We start from the raw sequence: 13,796 nt of genomic DNA, 5'->3' as shown, positions 1-13,796 counted from the left end.
TAAATGCAACGTATGACATTTTAACATTTCACATCTAGCTAATGATTGTTTATAAAGCTTGTTTGGCATGCTGTCCCGGGAGAGAGCCCTGGGCTCATAAGATCCTTGAGCCCGGGGCTTCCTCCTGATTGCAAGGCGAGAGGGGAGTTTGAGCTCAGGTAGATCTTGAGAACTCTCCTGGTGCAGTACAAGGTTATTATAGTTAACGAAAATTAACAAAAAAAACGAAAACTAAAATGTAAAAAAAATTGTTAACTAAAATAAAATAAAAGCGAGTTTTTTCAAAAACTAGAACTAACTAAAACTGTATAGTGTACATACAAAACTAACTGAAACTAACTAAAATGATAGCAAAAACCTCCTTCATTTTCGTGTTTGTAAATGTATTTAATACATAATCTTACTGTAGGCCTTTTAGAAGTAAATATAATCCGTGCGCGGGTGTTTGTGTTTGACCCTTTCGCATCTCAGTGTCTGCTGCTGCCATTGGCCAGATTGAGCCGGCTCTCCTCCAGTCATCCTCGCTGTTGCTCCCGCGACAAAAACAACGCGTGGACATGACAGCAGCACGGTGACAGCTTTAAATAGAGACTTAAAAGTATTACTTTAACATGTTTGTGCCCAGTTATGGGTTTTATTTCTGTATCGCGATCGAGAACGAATCTTTTTTACCGGATCTTCTAAGTGAACCGGTTGAACTAGTTCACCAAATCGAACTGAATCATTTGAAACGATTCGCGTCTTCAGAAAGCACTTGTCTACCAACTATTTACTTTATAACAAGCCTAATACCCCTTTGACTCTAAATAATCCAATATATACTCTCATTCAGTTATTAACGTTACATTGAGAAGCGGTGAACCGATAATACTGCGCATGCGTGATTCAGTGAACCAGCCCTCAGCCTGCTGTGTGACTGAACTGAACTGGAACAGCAGCGCGGGTAAACCGAGGGCTTATATGAGAGCATCTGGTGAAAAACGTAAGTTTATTTCATATCAGACAATCGTAATGGAATTTAAATAAGTGAATCATGATTCAGTCGGGTTGCAAAACTTTACTGTAAGACTTTTCTGATCATTTTAATTGACTGAAATTACTATTGCTGACTACATAATGTTGAGTCCTAACATCCGTGTTAAAAATCTGAAGTTTTCATCATCAGGCCCGGATTAATAATTCAGAGGCCCCTGGGCACAATGTCTTGAAGGCCCCCTATCGCCGCACCCCATAGTTGAATTAAAAAATAAGATTAATATATTTGTTAAATAAAATTAATTTATAATGTATTGCCCACATTTTTTAAATAATTGATATACACTACATATATTTCTAGTTTACAAAGATTTAACTTATTTTTAAAGCATTTAAAGCACATTTTGAAAAAAAAAAAAGTACTAATACAACTAGGGGAAATTAATGGATTTTAATATACTTGTTCAAGTTCACTGAAGCAGTACTAAAATTTATATTTAAGGTATTTTTGATGTATAACTTCTACAAACTTATAATGCACATGATTTGGAGAACACCTCTCCAATCCGGTTCTAGGAATTTGAGTCCTCCATAATACACACACTTATTAATGATTCCCATTTGTCTTTCTTGTGATGAAAAGTAGGCAAAATCTAAGTGCGGACGGGGCCCTGGGCCTGTGCCCATAATGCCCATAGGTTAATCCGGCCCCGTCTATCACTACTGTGTGTCTAACTTGAGGATGGGTAGATGGTTGTGGTAGATGATAGTGTTCATGTGTTCTCTGAATACATGTTTAAAAAAATGTGTGGCTGAGTTGTTATTATACAATATTTATACTGTTGATTTTGAATCTTGTACCTAACAAATATCCTCATTAAGAAAAAAATTGAAACTAATACTGAAACTAATAAAAACTAAACTAAAGCTAAGACATTTTTAAAATATAGAAACTAATAAAAACTACGAAATCTGCCTCTAAAACTAATTAAAACTAACTGAATTTAAAAAATAAAAAGTCAAAACGAAATAGAAACTAAAACTAATGAAAAATCCAAAACTATTATAACCTTGGTGTAGTAGCTAATGAACAGATAGTGATTGCTCTTAAGAGATAACTACTTACTAGGAGCATGTCTATAGTGCCGATTTGGATTAGTCAAGTAACTTAAGTTGCTTGTTTTTGGACAGTGGAAGGAAACCGGGGAACCAGGGGGAAACCCATGTGAGCACGGGGGAAAGTGTAAACTCTACACAGAAACGTCAGCTGGCTTGGTAAGGACTAGAACCAGTAACATTCTTGCTGTGAGGCAACAGTGCTAACCACTGGGCCACCGTGCCACCCATCTTGGAAAGGAGGAGGAGTAGGGGTGGAAGGGGGGATCCTTCAAAACGAAGATGGCTGTCATATGGAACTTTGGGTATTTATAGTGGCTGAGGAATCGTCTGATTGGTAAATTATACATTGGATAATGCTGGACCGGCCGCAAGCAATCATAACAAGTGATCTACTCGAAATTAATTTATTAATTAACTTTACTGATATGCATTTATGAATGTATTATATAATCTTTGTATCAAATTACTAAAAACAAATTACGGCTTACGTGAGGTGTTTCTAATTAGGATTACAATTAGGATAAACTTTATTTGTCCCTGAGAAGAAATTTGTCTTGGGCAAAAAGGTGCTACAACGTTGCTTTAGGCAGACAATAAAATAAATAAAACAAACAAAACAATTAAGAACAAACTATTAATAACATACATCCTTTACAGAATAAGACCATATTTGAAGTTTATGGCCCCTGTTTAATTTGTTCCCCAATTTCTGTTTAACAGAGAGCAGATTTTTTTAACACATTTCTAAATATAATAGCTTTTACTACATATTTATCAAGACACTTCTATACAGATTAAAGTGACATTTAAAGGCTTAACTAGGTTAATTAAGTTAACTAGGCAGGTTAGAGTAATTAACTAAGTTATTGGATGGTTTGTTCTGTAGACCGTAGCTTAAAGAGGCTAATAATTTTGTCTTTAAAATGTTTTTTTTTTTTTTTTAATTAAAAACTGCTTTTATTCTAGCCAAAAATAAATCAAAATAAGACTTTCTCCTGAAGAAAAAATATTACCAGACATACTGTGAAAATGTTCTTGCTCTGTTAAACATCATTTGGAAAATATTTTTAAAAAGAAAACAAATTCAAAAGAGGGCTAATAATTCTGACTTCAACTGTATAGCTGCATTTTAGGGCTGGGAAGTGATTCAACTTTATTAGAAAGTTTATTTCATTGGAAAAGATATCATTCATGATAGAATTTTATTTCTAAAGTTAGTTATTCTATAAATGTACAAAAAGGTTTTATATTAAAAACAAATAAGCTTGAATATTTAAGAAAACTGAAGTTCCTGATCTTATTTGATTATTTATTTTAATTTGTAACCTTATACTAAACAAAATATGACTTTAGATGAACAACAAATTACACTGTATGCCGCATTTCACAGTTTTATATTGAAATTATTATAAATATTTCTCAAGTAACATCTTCTCACAGATATAAAATATATCCCAAGTAACTTAAATATGAAAATATAAATATGTAAACAATTTAAGCAAATATCAAACAGTTTTTTCTTTAAAAAGTAAAAAAAAGTAGTGATGTCGCCTTACAGCTAGAAGGTTGCTGGTTTGAGCCTCAGCTGGGTCAGTTGGCGTTTCTGTGTGGAGTTTGCATGTTCTCCCTGCTTTAGCGTGGGTTTCCTCTGGGTGCTCTGGTGTCCCCCGGTTTTTTTGTGATTTGATAGGCTAAAATTGTCCGTAGTGAATAAGTGTGTGTGGATGTTTCCCAGAGATGGGTTGTGGCTGGAAGGGCATCCGCTGCGTAAAAACGTGCTGAATAAGTTGGCGATTAATAAAAGGACTCTGATGAAAATGTATCAATAAATGAATTACCCATACCGCTCAGCCCTACTGCATTTATTTATTGCAGTAATCGAAATAATACCTGGTCATTTCTGTCATGGAAACATATAATGTGTGTACATTTATTATCAGTGTGTTACTGAAATGCAACCTGATTATTTATTTACTGTACTCTGTTAGCACTTACTGTAGTTATTATAAAGCAAATGTCTGTGAACACTTTCTATGTATCCCTTCTCATCAACTGATCCAGATTTTCCTTCTGTGACTCAAACTCACCTGCAAAGTATTTGTAGGCCGAGCGCTTCAGCAGAGCTCCACAGCAGAAGTCCAGTAGCTTGATGTCCTGGGACTATGTGGAGATCAGCAGGTTCTCTGGCTTGATGTTTCGGTGCAGGACGCCGCAGCACCAGCACTTTCTTGGCCAGACGCTCGTCCAGACAGCCGTTCTCCTCACAGAAGCTCTGGAGATCTTGGCAAGGAGCCGGACACTCCAGGATCAGGACGTAGCGTCTGGGATGGTCAAACCAGTCCAGCAGCTGCAGGACACTGGGGGAGCCAGGAGCTGAAGTTATGCGGGTCATCAACGCCACCTCCAGCGGCAGCCGACCCTGACCGTCCTGCGAGACAAACCCTCCAGTATATCCGGGACTGAATCAAACACTGCAAACACAACAGATTCACACCAAAACATACAACTTCACACCTTCCTGATTGTGACACATGAGATTTACTGACAGCAACATTTCTAAAGCATGTCTGAATGAAGGTGGGAAGAAAGGCTCTTACTGGCAGTCCATCAGACCTGCCACAGGACCATTTTAGTACAAAACAACTGATATTAAATATTTATTGTCACAACTGATTGTCATTCTCTAATTGTCTTTAATTGTCTAATTAACTGATTTCTGAAAATAACTGTCCGATAAAGGCTTTACGACCGGAGAATGCGCTAATCCCGTCCAAGGTTTTGAGGCTGTTTACACCTGCTCACTTCATTCGTTTCATTCTGATCTGATAATAATCCGACACACTCCAAACGACACTGGACAGGTCTAATTAATGTATATATATTTTTTTTACACAAAATGAATTAAATTGAAATAAATGATGACCTGGAGAAAATCTGACCTGCTGTTTAGAGAAACACCTGTAGATGTGCTTTTACAGCCAAACACACGTAAAGTGCAAAATAAATAAATACATATTTACTAAAATAATAAAACATGTGTTCTGACTTTCCTTTATCTAACAAAAAAGTCAACTAGTCATGTTCAACTACACGATCTTTAGACTAATATGAAGCATTTGTCTTAATTCATTTCGTTATTATTTTTCTTTCACTTTATTCGTTTTATGTTTTATTACACTAAAATGATCAAATTAAAATGTTCAATTAATATCAAATGGCAGCATTACTATACAGAGATGCAGCATGCTCCTGTAGTCCTGTGAAAAGAGATGAACAATGAAAGAAAAATTTATTTCAAAGGCAAAGAGGTTTGTTTTGGGGGTTTTAGTATGTTATAAAAAATAATTGAGCATAATGGCAGTAATCTCAAAGCTTGTCTTGTTCTGAATGAAGCACAACGCCTCCTGTAGCCTGCATTTGTTTTACTTGTTTAACACAAAACGGGGAATAAAAAGTGTCCAGCACCAAAATCCTGCATAAATCAATACGTTTTAAATAGAGTTTTATATAATAAGTAAAATCCACTGATAATGATAATATTTTAGCGATAATATTTTAGCTCATAGATGAATTTCATTATCAGTGAATTTTACTAATTTACAAGAAAGGCATAAAAAGTGAATTAAGGACATTATTTTAATTATTACTGTTTTAATGTTTTATTATTCAGATGGCCAATGTCTGTCTAGTGAGGTTATTTGTGCATAATTTAAGGCCTATTTTAGCCCAACCCTTCATATTTCTTATTCAATCTTTTATATTTGAAACACTGAAGTCCACTTATTATTGACTGTGATATACAACTTTAATACATGTTTGTAAATGAATTGATAAATACATTTAATACATGTTTGTATGCTTTATTAGTAAAAGATAATAAATGGTGCTGCTCACTGCAGTTTATACTGATATTTCTGATAGCAATTTAATAATAATTGCTTAAGCTTTCATCACTGTATATGTCACGCTTTATCTGTTACGAATTTATTATCTGACAAAAACAGCAACTGAGTATTAGGGCGAAACAAACTTAGGCGATCAGAGCGCCAACTTGGATCACCCCGCGCACCTCACCTTACTGATGACGAATAAATAGAACGAGAAGAATGCCGTTGCCATGGCCGACAGAATTCCTCAGAGTGACAAACGATCGAGTACAGTGAACAGTGATTTAATGACTTTAGCGATTTGTTTTGCATCTCAAACAGAAAATAATATGTCAACTGTGTTTTTTACTCGAGAAAATTTGATCACGCCTGTATTTGTCAACAACTATCATCAGAGTGACTCGATGGCTTCTCCTACAACTCCTACCATGTCGAGAAGCCCAACAGGTGAGATGAGAGTTTACAAAAACGGTGTATTCTCACCTATTATTTAATAAAAACTATAAAATAATAATATATCGTCATATAACGCAACTTACCGACTTAACAGGCAAATATTCAACCTCTCGTGATTGTTTCGTGTAGTTATGATATTGTGTATTTTCTGACTTTGTGATTGAGGCCTGCTGTCTGTCAGTTTATGTATTGACATTCTGGCTTTTAAGTTTCTCCTTTCCACTCTACAGAAATTGTGCCTTGTTAAAGTTTCTGATAAAAAAAAACATTCAAATATTACTTTAATTTAAACTCTATGTGTAGACCTGCACAGTAATTTTCTTAGTTTTTGATGTTGTGGAGGAATATTTGTTATATTTGAGCAAACTGAGTGAGAATGTTATATTTAAGTCTTTTATTTGTTTAAGCAGGGATAAATTAATACAATTGAGGGAAAGTTGGTTTTACATTCACACATTCTGACTTTCTCCTTTAAAATATAATAACAGAAATATTGTTTCAAATTCTAAATGGGGAAATCATCATAACACCCAACGACTATCATTCTACAATCTTGTTTACAGTCAATTAATTAGTGATAATGTTGATTTAAAGTCTTACTTACATGCGTTTTCAGACCCAATATTCAAATTAGCATGGTAAACAACTTAGAGACCGGTAAATGAACAAATGTGCAAATATAAACCCAACTTTACATCCATAATAATAAATGTCTACAGCTCTGTTTCTGTAACTGAAGTTCTGGAGCAAGACTTCTCTTTTCATTTGGATTTCAAAGACTGATTGTTAAATGTTTAAAGTTATAATTTACTCACAGATTTCTTAACTGAAGATCCAGAGCGAGAGAAATTGTTCACTTAAGTTTGACGATTGCTAATGGAAAGCTGAAAAAATGTGGATTAGTTTTTTTGTGGTGGAGAAGTGGTGCTTGAGGAAGAATGAAGATGTAGATGTGGCACCCACTGACAAAAATTAAAGAAATAAAAGGCTTCATAAATTTGATTAAACATTGTGATGGTGATGTTAAATAGCTCAAACTATAACTGTAATAAAATATTCTATAACTCAGAATATTGACTCAAAAATGAGTAAATGGATGACTGACTATTTATCAGGTTGTGTTTGTCATTTCACATCATAGAAATGATTTAATTAATTAATTGTAGTTTACAAACATTTTCTATTATAATTGTACTTTTATTGTTGTTGTTTCTTTTGTGTGATTGTCTTTTATATGTTCAATTTTCAGCAGTTTGTCTATTTTAAACCTGTGGATTAATGAGTTTTCTAATATTTCCCTGTTCATTTCCTTTACTTTAGAAAACCCAGAGAAACGGAGGAAAGGGAAAAGAGTCTCTGCTTTCTTTAAGAGAGCATGGAAGGCTGCAAAGCGCCCTTTCCTTAGCTGTGACCGGAGCAGAGTGGTTCCCTTTGAACCACAGTCGGATGTCAATGATTTCGAGCATCTGCCTGTTCCAGGTCCCTCCAGGACCGTCACAGCACATGCAGACCTTGAGCCGGTGTTGCTGCCAGGCCAGGTCTGTGAAGAACCTCAGCCGTTGAGTGTTCCGGGCCCCTCCAGAATCAAGCAAACAGCAGAAGTGCCAAATGCAGATCCGGCCCGTCCTGAGTCCTCAACGGCCCTCACAGGTCATGTTGACACTGAGCAGATGCGTCCGCCAGTCCAGGTCTGTGACAGTCTTGAGTCGTTGGCTGTTCCTGGAACATCCAGGATCAAGCCAACGACCATCGCAGATCATGTTGACCCTGAGCAGATGCGTCCGCCAGTCCAGGTCTGTGAAGATCCTCAGCCGTTGAGTGTTCCGGGCCCATCCAGGATCAAGCAAACAGCAGAAGTGCCAAAGGCAGATCCGGCCCGTCCTGAGTCCTCAACGGCCCTCACAGGTCATGTTGACACTGAGCAGATGCGTCCGCCAGTCCAGGTCTGTGACAGTCTTGAGTCGTTGGCTGTTCCTGGAACATCCAGGATCAAGCCAACGACCATCGCAGATCATGTTGACCCTGAGCAGATGCGTCCGCCAGTCCAGGTCTGTGAAGATCCTCAGCCGTTGAGTGTTCCGGGCCCATCCAGGATCAAGCAAACAGCAGAAGTGCCAAAGGCAGATCCGGCCCGTCCTGAGTCCTCAACGGCCCTCACAGGTCATGTTGACACTGAGCAGATGCGTCCGCCAGTCCAGGTCTGCGACAGTCTCGAGTCGTTGGCTGTTCCAGGACCTTCCAGGATCAAGCCAACGACCATCGCAGATCATGTTGACCCTGAGCAGATGCGTCCGCCAGTCCAGGTCTGTGAAGAACCTCAGCCGTTGAGTGTTCCGGGCCCCTCCAGGATCAAGCAAACAGCAGATTCGGCCCAACCTGAGTCCTCAACGGCCCTCAACGGTCATGTTGACACTGAGCTGGTGTGTCTGCCAGGCCAGGTCTGTGAAGATCCTCAGCCAATCAGTGTCCATGGCCCCTCCAATACTAAGAAAATGACGGGTGCAGATTCGGCCTGTCCTGAGTCGCCTCCGTCTGTTCAAGACCCCTCTAAAATTGATGGGACTGATGGTGAGTCATCCTGAATTTGGTTCATTTTATTTCTGCCATTTGTTTTTTTTTACGCTTTGTTGTTTTTAGTTTATAAATCAGACAGTGTCATTTGTTGTACTGTTGGTTGTGTATTAATTAATACAGTGCTAAACATATATGAGTACACCCCCACAAATCTCATTTAAATTCATATTTTCTATAGGATGCTTTACAATATTATATTTGTGCATGTACATTAGTTTAGTCAGTACTAAAGCCAAATCTGGAGCTTATCTAACAAAATCACTTACAATAATGGTTCAAAAATTAGTAGCCCAAATGTATATGTTAGGAGAAAATATTCAATTTAATTTTCCAAAATAGCAAAAATCAAAGAGAAAAAAAATATATATAGACAATTTTGTTGAAATTTGTTTTTTGTTTTGCACAGATTTAATTGTATTATCTTTCCATTTCTAAAAATGTTCTGTGACTAAAATATTAATTTAATAAATAAATCTGTTTAATAAATCTGTTTTGTTCAAATGCACCAATATATATTACCGATAATCACTGAGAAATGGATAAAAATATTCATTTTCAAAATGGCGTGTACAGCATATATGAATATTCTGAGCACTGTAGCTGCAGCTCTGTTCATGGAGATGTTTCTGTTTGTTGTCTTCATTTTAGAAAAACCCAAGAAAGGAAGGAAATGGAAAAGAGTCTCTGCTTTCTTCAAGAGAGTATGGAAGGCTGCGAAGCGTCCTTTCCTGTGCTGTGACACAGATGTAGTCCAGCGTTTTACGCCACAGCCTGAGCCCGAGCTCGAGTCAGACCCAGACCTTGACTCAGAATGTCTGCCAGGCCAGGGTGGTAAGTCATCATTCTGTAATTCGTAATTAATATAAATTAGTAATCAGTTTACTCCTGCAATTCTGATAAAAGTTGCTGCTTTTAGATCATTGCAATACATTAAGATTTGAAGGACAGGAGTCATTTATTTGATCCGATTCATACCAGACAATTCTAATAATTCTCCCTGCTTTTTTCAGGATTTGATCTGTCCCAGTTTGAAGTCGGAGACCTGATTGGAAAAGGAGCCTTTGGCGAGGTGTATGTGGCATCTCACAAACGCAGGAAAAGAGTAAAGGTAGAGAACTATTATTTAAATTCAGTCAACATTTTCCTCCTGATTATTAAATATAAATCATTTGTTGGCTTTAATTTAATTTGTTGTTGTTGTTTTTTTCGCAGGTTGCCCTGAAGTGTATGATGAAGAGTCAAGAGGACCGTTATCTGGACGTTGTAAGTTGAATAATTCACACAACAGTGAAAATGTGCCGAGCATTTACTCATCCGTCATTTGTTTTGAACACATGAATGTCGGGCTGTGGAGTTAATTAAAATTCATTTAACATTAATGGAGAAATCTGTTTTCTTTCTAGGATGGTCATTCCACACCTGTGCTTGCGGAAGTGGCAATGATGCTTAGGTTGATGAATGCACCGCGATGTCCAAACATCATCAGATTACACGACTGGGTTGAGCTTGAGGACAACTTTGTTCTCATTCTGGAGTACGCAGAGTCATGCCAGACCTTGCTTCAGTACATCAAAGATACAGGGGACATTGAAGAAAACCAAGCACGCCGGTTAATGCGTCAGTTGATCCGAGCCGTAATGTTCTGCACCGAGCGTGGAGTTTTCCACGGTGATATACACACGGCGAACATCCTGGTGACTCTACCCCGATTAGAGCTCAAATTGATCGACTTCGGTTGTGCTCAGCCAATTACCCACAAGCCTTTCAATAAAAGTGACTATCGAGGTGAGTTGGCATTTAGTGATAGTTTCTTTGTTCACCGTATTGTCTTATGAAATGACTGAATTCTGGAAATGTCTCTCTTACAGGAGCTGGACACGGCATGCCACCTGAGGCTTTGAGGGGTCGTGTATTCCATGCTAACCCGGCATACGTCTGGACAATAGGCATCATGCTGTATGAAATAATGCATGGACGACTGGCCTTTTGTAACAGACAGTCATTAATGTTTGGCTCCATTCAGATAAACCCCAGATTATCCACAGGTAAGCAGACACCTCTGAACAATCCCAGCCTCAGTGACAGAATAACACATGTCAGTCATAAGTCAAATGGATTAAATATAATGCTCACAGGACCTGTAGATATTAAAGTCACTTAATTGTGGATGTTTTGTAACATTTGATGTAGTAAGATTTAAAGACGTTCATGAATCTTGAGTATGCAGACGTATTTCACACTCTCTGTGCCACTTTTCAGCATGCGTGGACCTGATTTCCCAGTGTTTGATCCGTAATCCAGTTCAACGGCTACAGTTACATCAGGTTGAAGAGCACTGCTGGTTCAATTCAACGACCCCAAATCCTGTGAAGCAGTTCTTCAAGAGAAGGTAGAGGAAGACACAGAGTTTTATTTGACAGCCCTTCATATTACTGCTTAAATAGCTTTGTGTTGTTTCTGATTGTTTTTCTCCATTTTAGAAAACACTAAAGAAGCGAGGAGGAGGAGGAGAGCACCATTTCCAGACATTTCACAAGACTGTTAAAGTTATTAATTACTCCCTCATGTCATTCCAAACCCCTAAGACCTCACTTTTCCTCAGTGTCAGTTCATGACGTGTGTTGATGAGAGCTCTGTCCTGCGCTGTATGTGTGTCGCACTGCTGACGTTGACCTCAGATGTGCCCACGCTTTGTTTAAATGAGAGGAAGTCGCGCAGGCCTCTGGGTTAAACACCAGCAGTGCGACACACATGCAGTTAAGGACAGAACTTCTGAAGTCATTATTTCTGTTTTATTATTTTTGTGTTTTTCTGTCTGCATAAAAGAAGTTTCGCTTCAAAATGACAGCTCTAGCTCCAAACTCCCTGACACCTTTCTTCATCTTCAGAAAACAAGTGAAACTATTTGAGATGAAATGCGAGAACTCTCTGATCCTCCGTAAACCACAAAGATGAAGAAATGTTTAAATCCCAGAAAACTTCATCAAACCATGAGAGCTCTGTCCTGCGCTGTACGTGTGTCGCACTGCTGACGTTTACCTCAGATGTGCCCAAGCTTTGTTTAAATGAGAGGAAGTCGCGCAGGCCTCTGGGTTAAACCTCAGCAGTGCGACACACATCCAGTGCACTGTGCTCTTCTGAACGTGTGGTTTGAGGGTCAGAGAGCTCTCAGATTTCATCTAAAGTTTTCATTTGTGTTCTCAATATGAAGTAAACATGAATTTGAACTAAGGACATGAGGTCAGTAATTAATGACAATAATGGTGATTAATGGTGCCTAGACTGCAGCTCCGCACAAGACGTTTGGCCAGAGGAGAAATGGTCGTGCCCAACTGAGCCTGGTTTCTCTCGAGGTTTTTTTACCTTCACTTTAGTCAATTGGTGAAGTTTTGTTCCTCGCCACTGTCGCCGATGGCTTGCTTGGTTTGGGACTTGTGGAGCTGCGCTTCGATGGATTTGCTCTTTAGTGTTTGGACTTTCGGCAGTGACAATTAAACCACACTGAACTGAACTGGACTGAACTGAACTGAACTTCAACTCTGAAAACTGGACTGACAATTTAAACATATATGAATCTGGTGTTCTGTCATAAGAGAGAGAGATTGTTAAGTGTTCAGAATATTTTGTAATGAATTGCTTGTATGTATTGTTAATAATTCAAATAAAATCATGTGAATCAAACTGAAGTTCTGATCATCATTTCTGTGAGTTTTCTAAATCAGTGGTTCTTATACTGTGGTACGTGTACGACTAGTGGTACGCGGAAGAATGAAATATGTCAAATATATGCTACACACATTTCATAATTTATCAATAATTATGTATAATGTGCCATATATGACATATAGGCTATATTTCTGTAATCTGCCACATTTAACTGTGCAGAGTTGTAGCTGCTTTACTGGGCCTACTACGCTACTGTATTTCAATACTGCTCATTTTTGGTGGTACTTGGAGAGAAATTTTTTTCTGAGGTTGTACTTGATGAAAAAAGTTTGAGAACCACTATTCTAAATGACTCCTTACTCAATTAAAGAGATAGTTCTCCCTAAACTTTTTACTCAAGCGCTTCCAAACCTTGAGTCGGGCCAGACAGAATCTGCGGACGTTTTTTGCTATTTCTGCTGAGAATTTTGGTAAAAATCTGTGGATTTCTGTAGAATTATTTTGGGAGTATCCAGCGGAGTGTCATAACTAAAACCTTAATATATGAAATAAAAAGTAATAAATTACTGAATATAAACTGAATAAATTCAATTTACACATTTACTCCAGTAAATAAGCAGAATTAATGATGGGCTAAAAATCTGCAAAAATCTGCGGAATTCTGCGGAAAATCTGCAAAAATCTGCGGAATTCTGCGGAAAATCTGTAAAAAATCTGCGGAATTCTGCGCGCGCAGATTCTGTGTGGGCCTACATATGAGTTTCTTTCTTCTGTTGAACACTAAAGATACTTTAAAGAATCCTGAAAATCTGTAACCACTGACATTCATAGTAGGAAAACAAATACAATGGAAGTCAATAGTTACAGGTTTCCAGCATTTTTTAAAATACCTTCTTTTGTTTAAAACAGAAGAAACTCATAGTAAGGGCTGAGTAAAAGATGACAGAATATTCATTATTGGGTGAAGGAATCTCTTTACTGAATCAGTAGTGCCATATACTGTTTACTATGATTTAACACATTTATGGAGCCTGTTTAGCCAAATGGACCCACAGAGAATGTTTTACTGTTAGACAATATGTTGTTTTATATTACAATATCATATACTGATACAACAAA

At 37.7% G+C, this 13,796-nt stretch overlaps 1 protein-coding gene across 21 annotated transcripts; it reads left to right on the top strand.

Annotated features, from left to right (window-relative positions):
* Positions 1-4,508: 4,508 nt before the first annotated feature.
* Positions 4,509-12,697, top strand: LOC110438404 (serine/threonine-protein kinase pim-2-like). 21 transcript variants are annotated; one of them, XR_015526276.1, is made up of 12 exons: positions 4,509-6,428; positions 7,758-8,230; positions 8,741-9,005; positions 9,660-9,842; positions 10,022-10,119; positions 10,224-10,274; positions 10,415-10,796; positions 10,880-11,056; positions 11,271-11,400; positions 11,492-11,651; positions 11,753-12,017; positions 12,119-12,697. XR_015526276.1 is itself a non-coding variant. In XM_087311920.1 (10 exons), exons 1-10 carry the CDS (start codon positions 6,212-6,214, stop codon positions 11,499-11,501), a joined length of 1,986 nt encoding a protein of 661 aa, XP_087168046.1. In that variant the 5' UTR covers positions 4,509-6,211; the 3' UTR covers positions 11,502-12,697. The 21 variants fall into 21 exon arrangements, 6 of the variants coding, with proteins under 6 accessions (XP_087168046.1, XP_087168045.1, XP_087168044.1 ...); XR_015526272.1 differs by having other exon boundaries at positions 7,758-8,380; positions 8,636-9,005; XR_015526279.1 differs by having other exon boundaries at positions 5,949-6,428; positions 7,758-8,234.
* The last annotated feature ends 1,099 nt before the right edge of the window (positions 12,698-13,796 follow it).

This window comes from Danio rerio, chromosome 25 (assembly GCF_052040795.2).
Source record: "Danio rerio strain M-AB ecotype USA chromosome 25, GRCz13ab, whole genome shotgun sequence".
In the NCBI taxonomy this organism is placed as follows: domain Eukaryota; kingdom Metazoa; phylum Chordata; class Actinopteri; order Cypriniformes; family Danionidae; genus Danio; species Danio rerio.
This window is presented reverse-complemented; position numbering and strand designations above follow the sequence as displayed.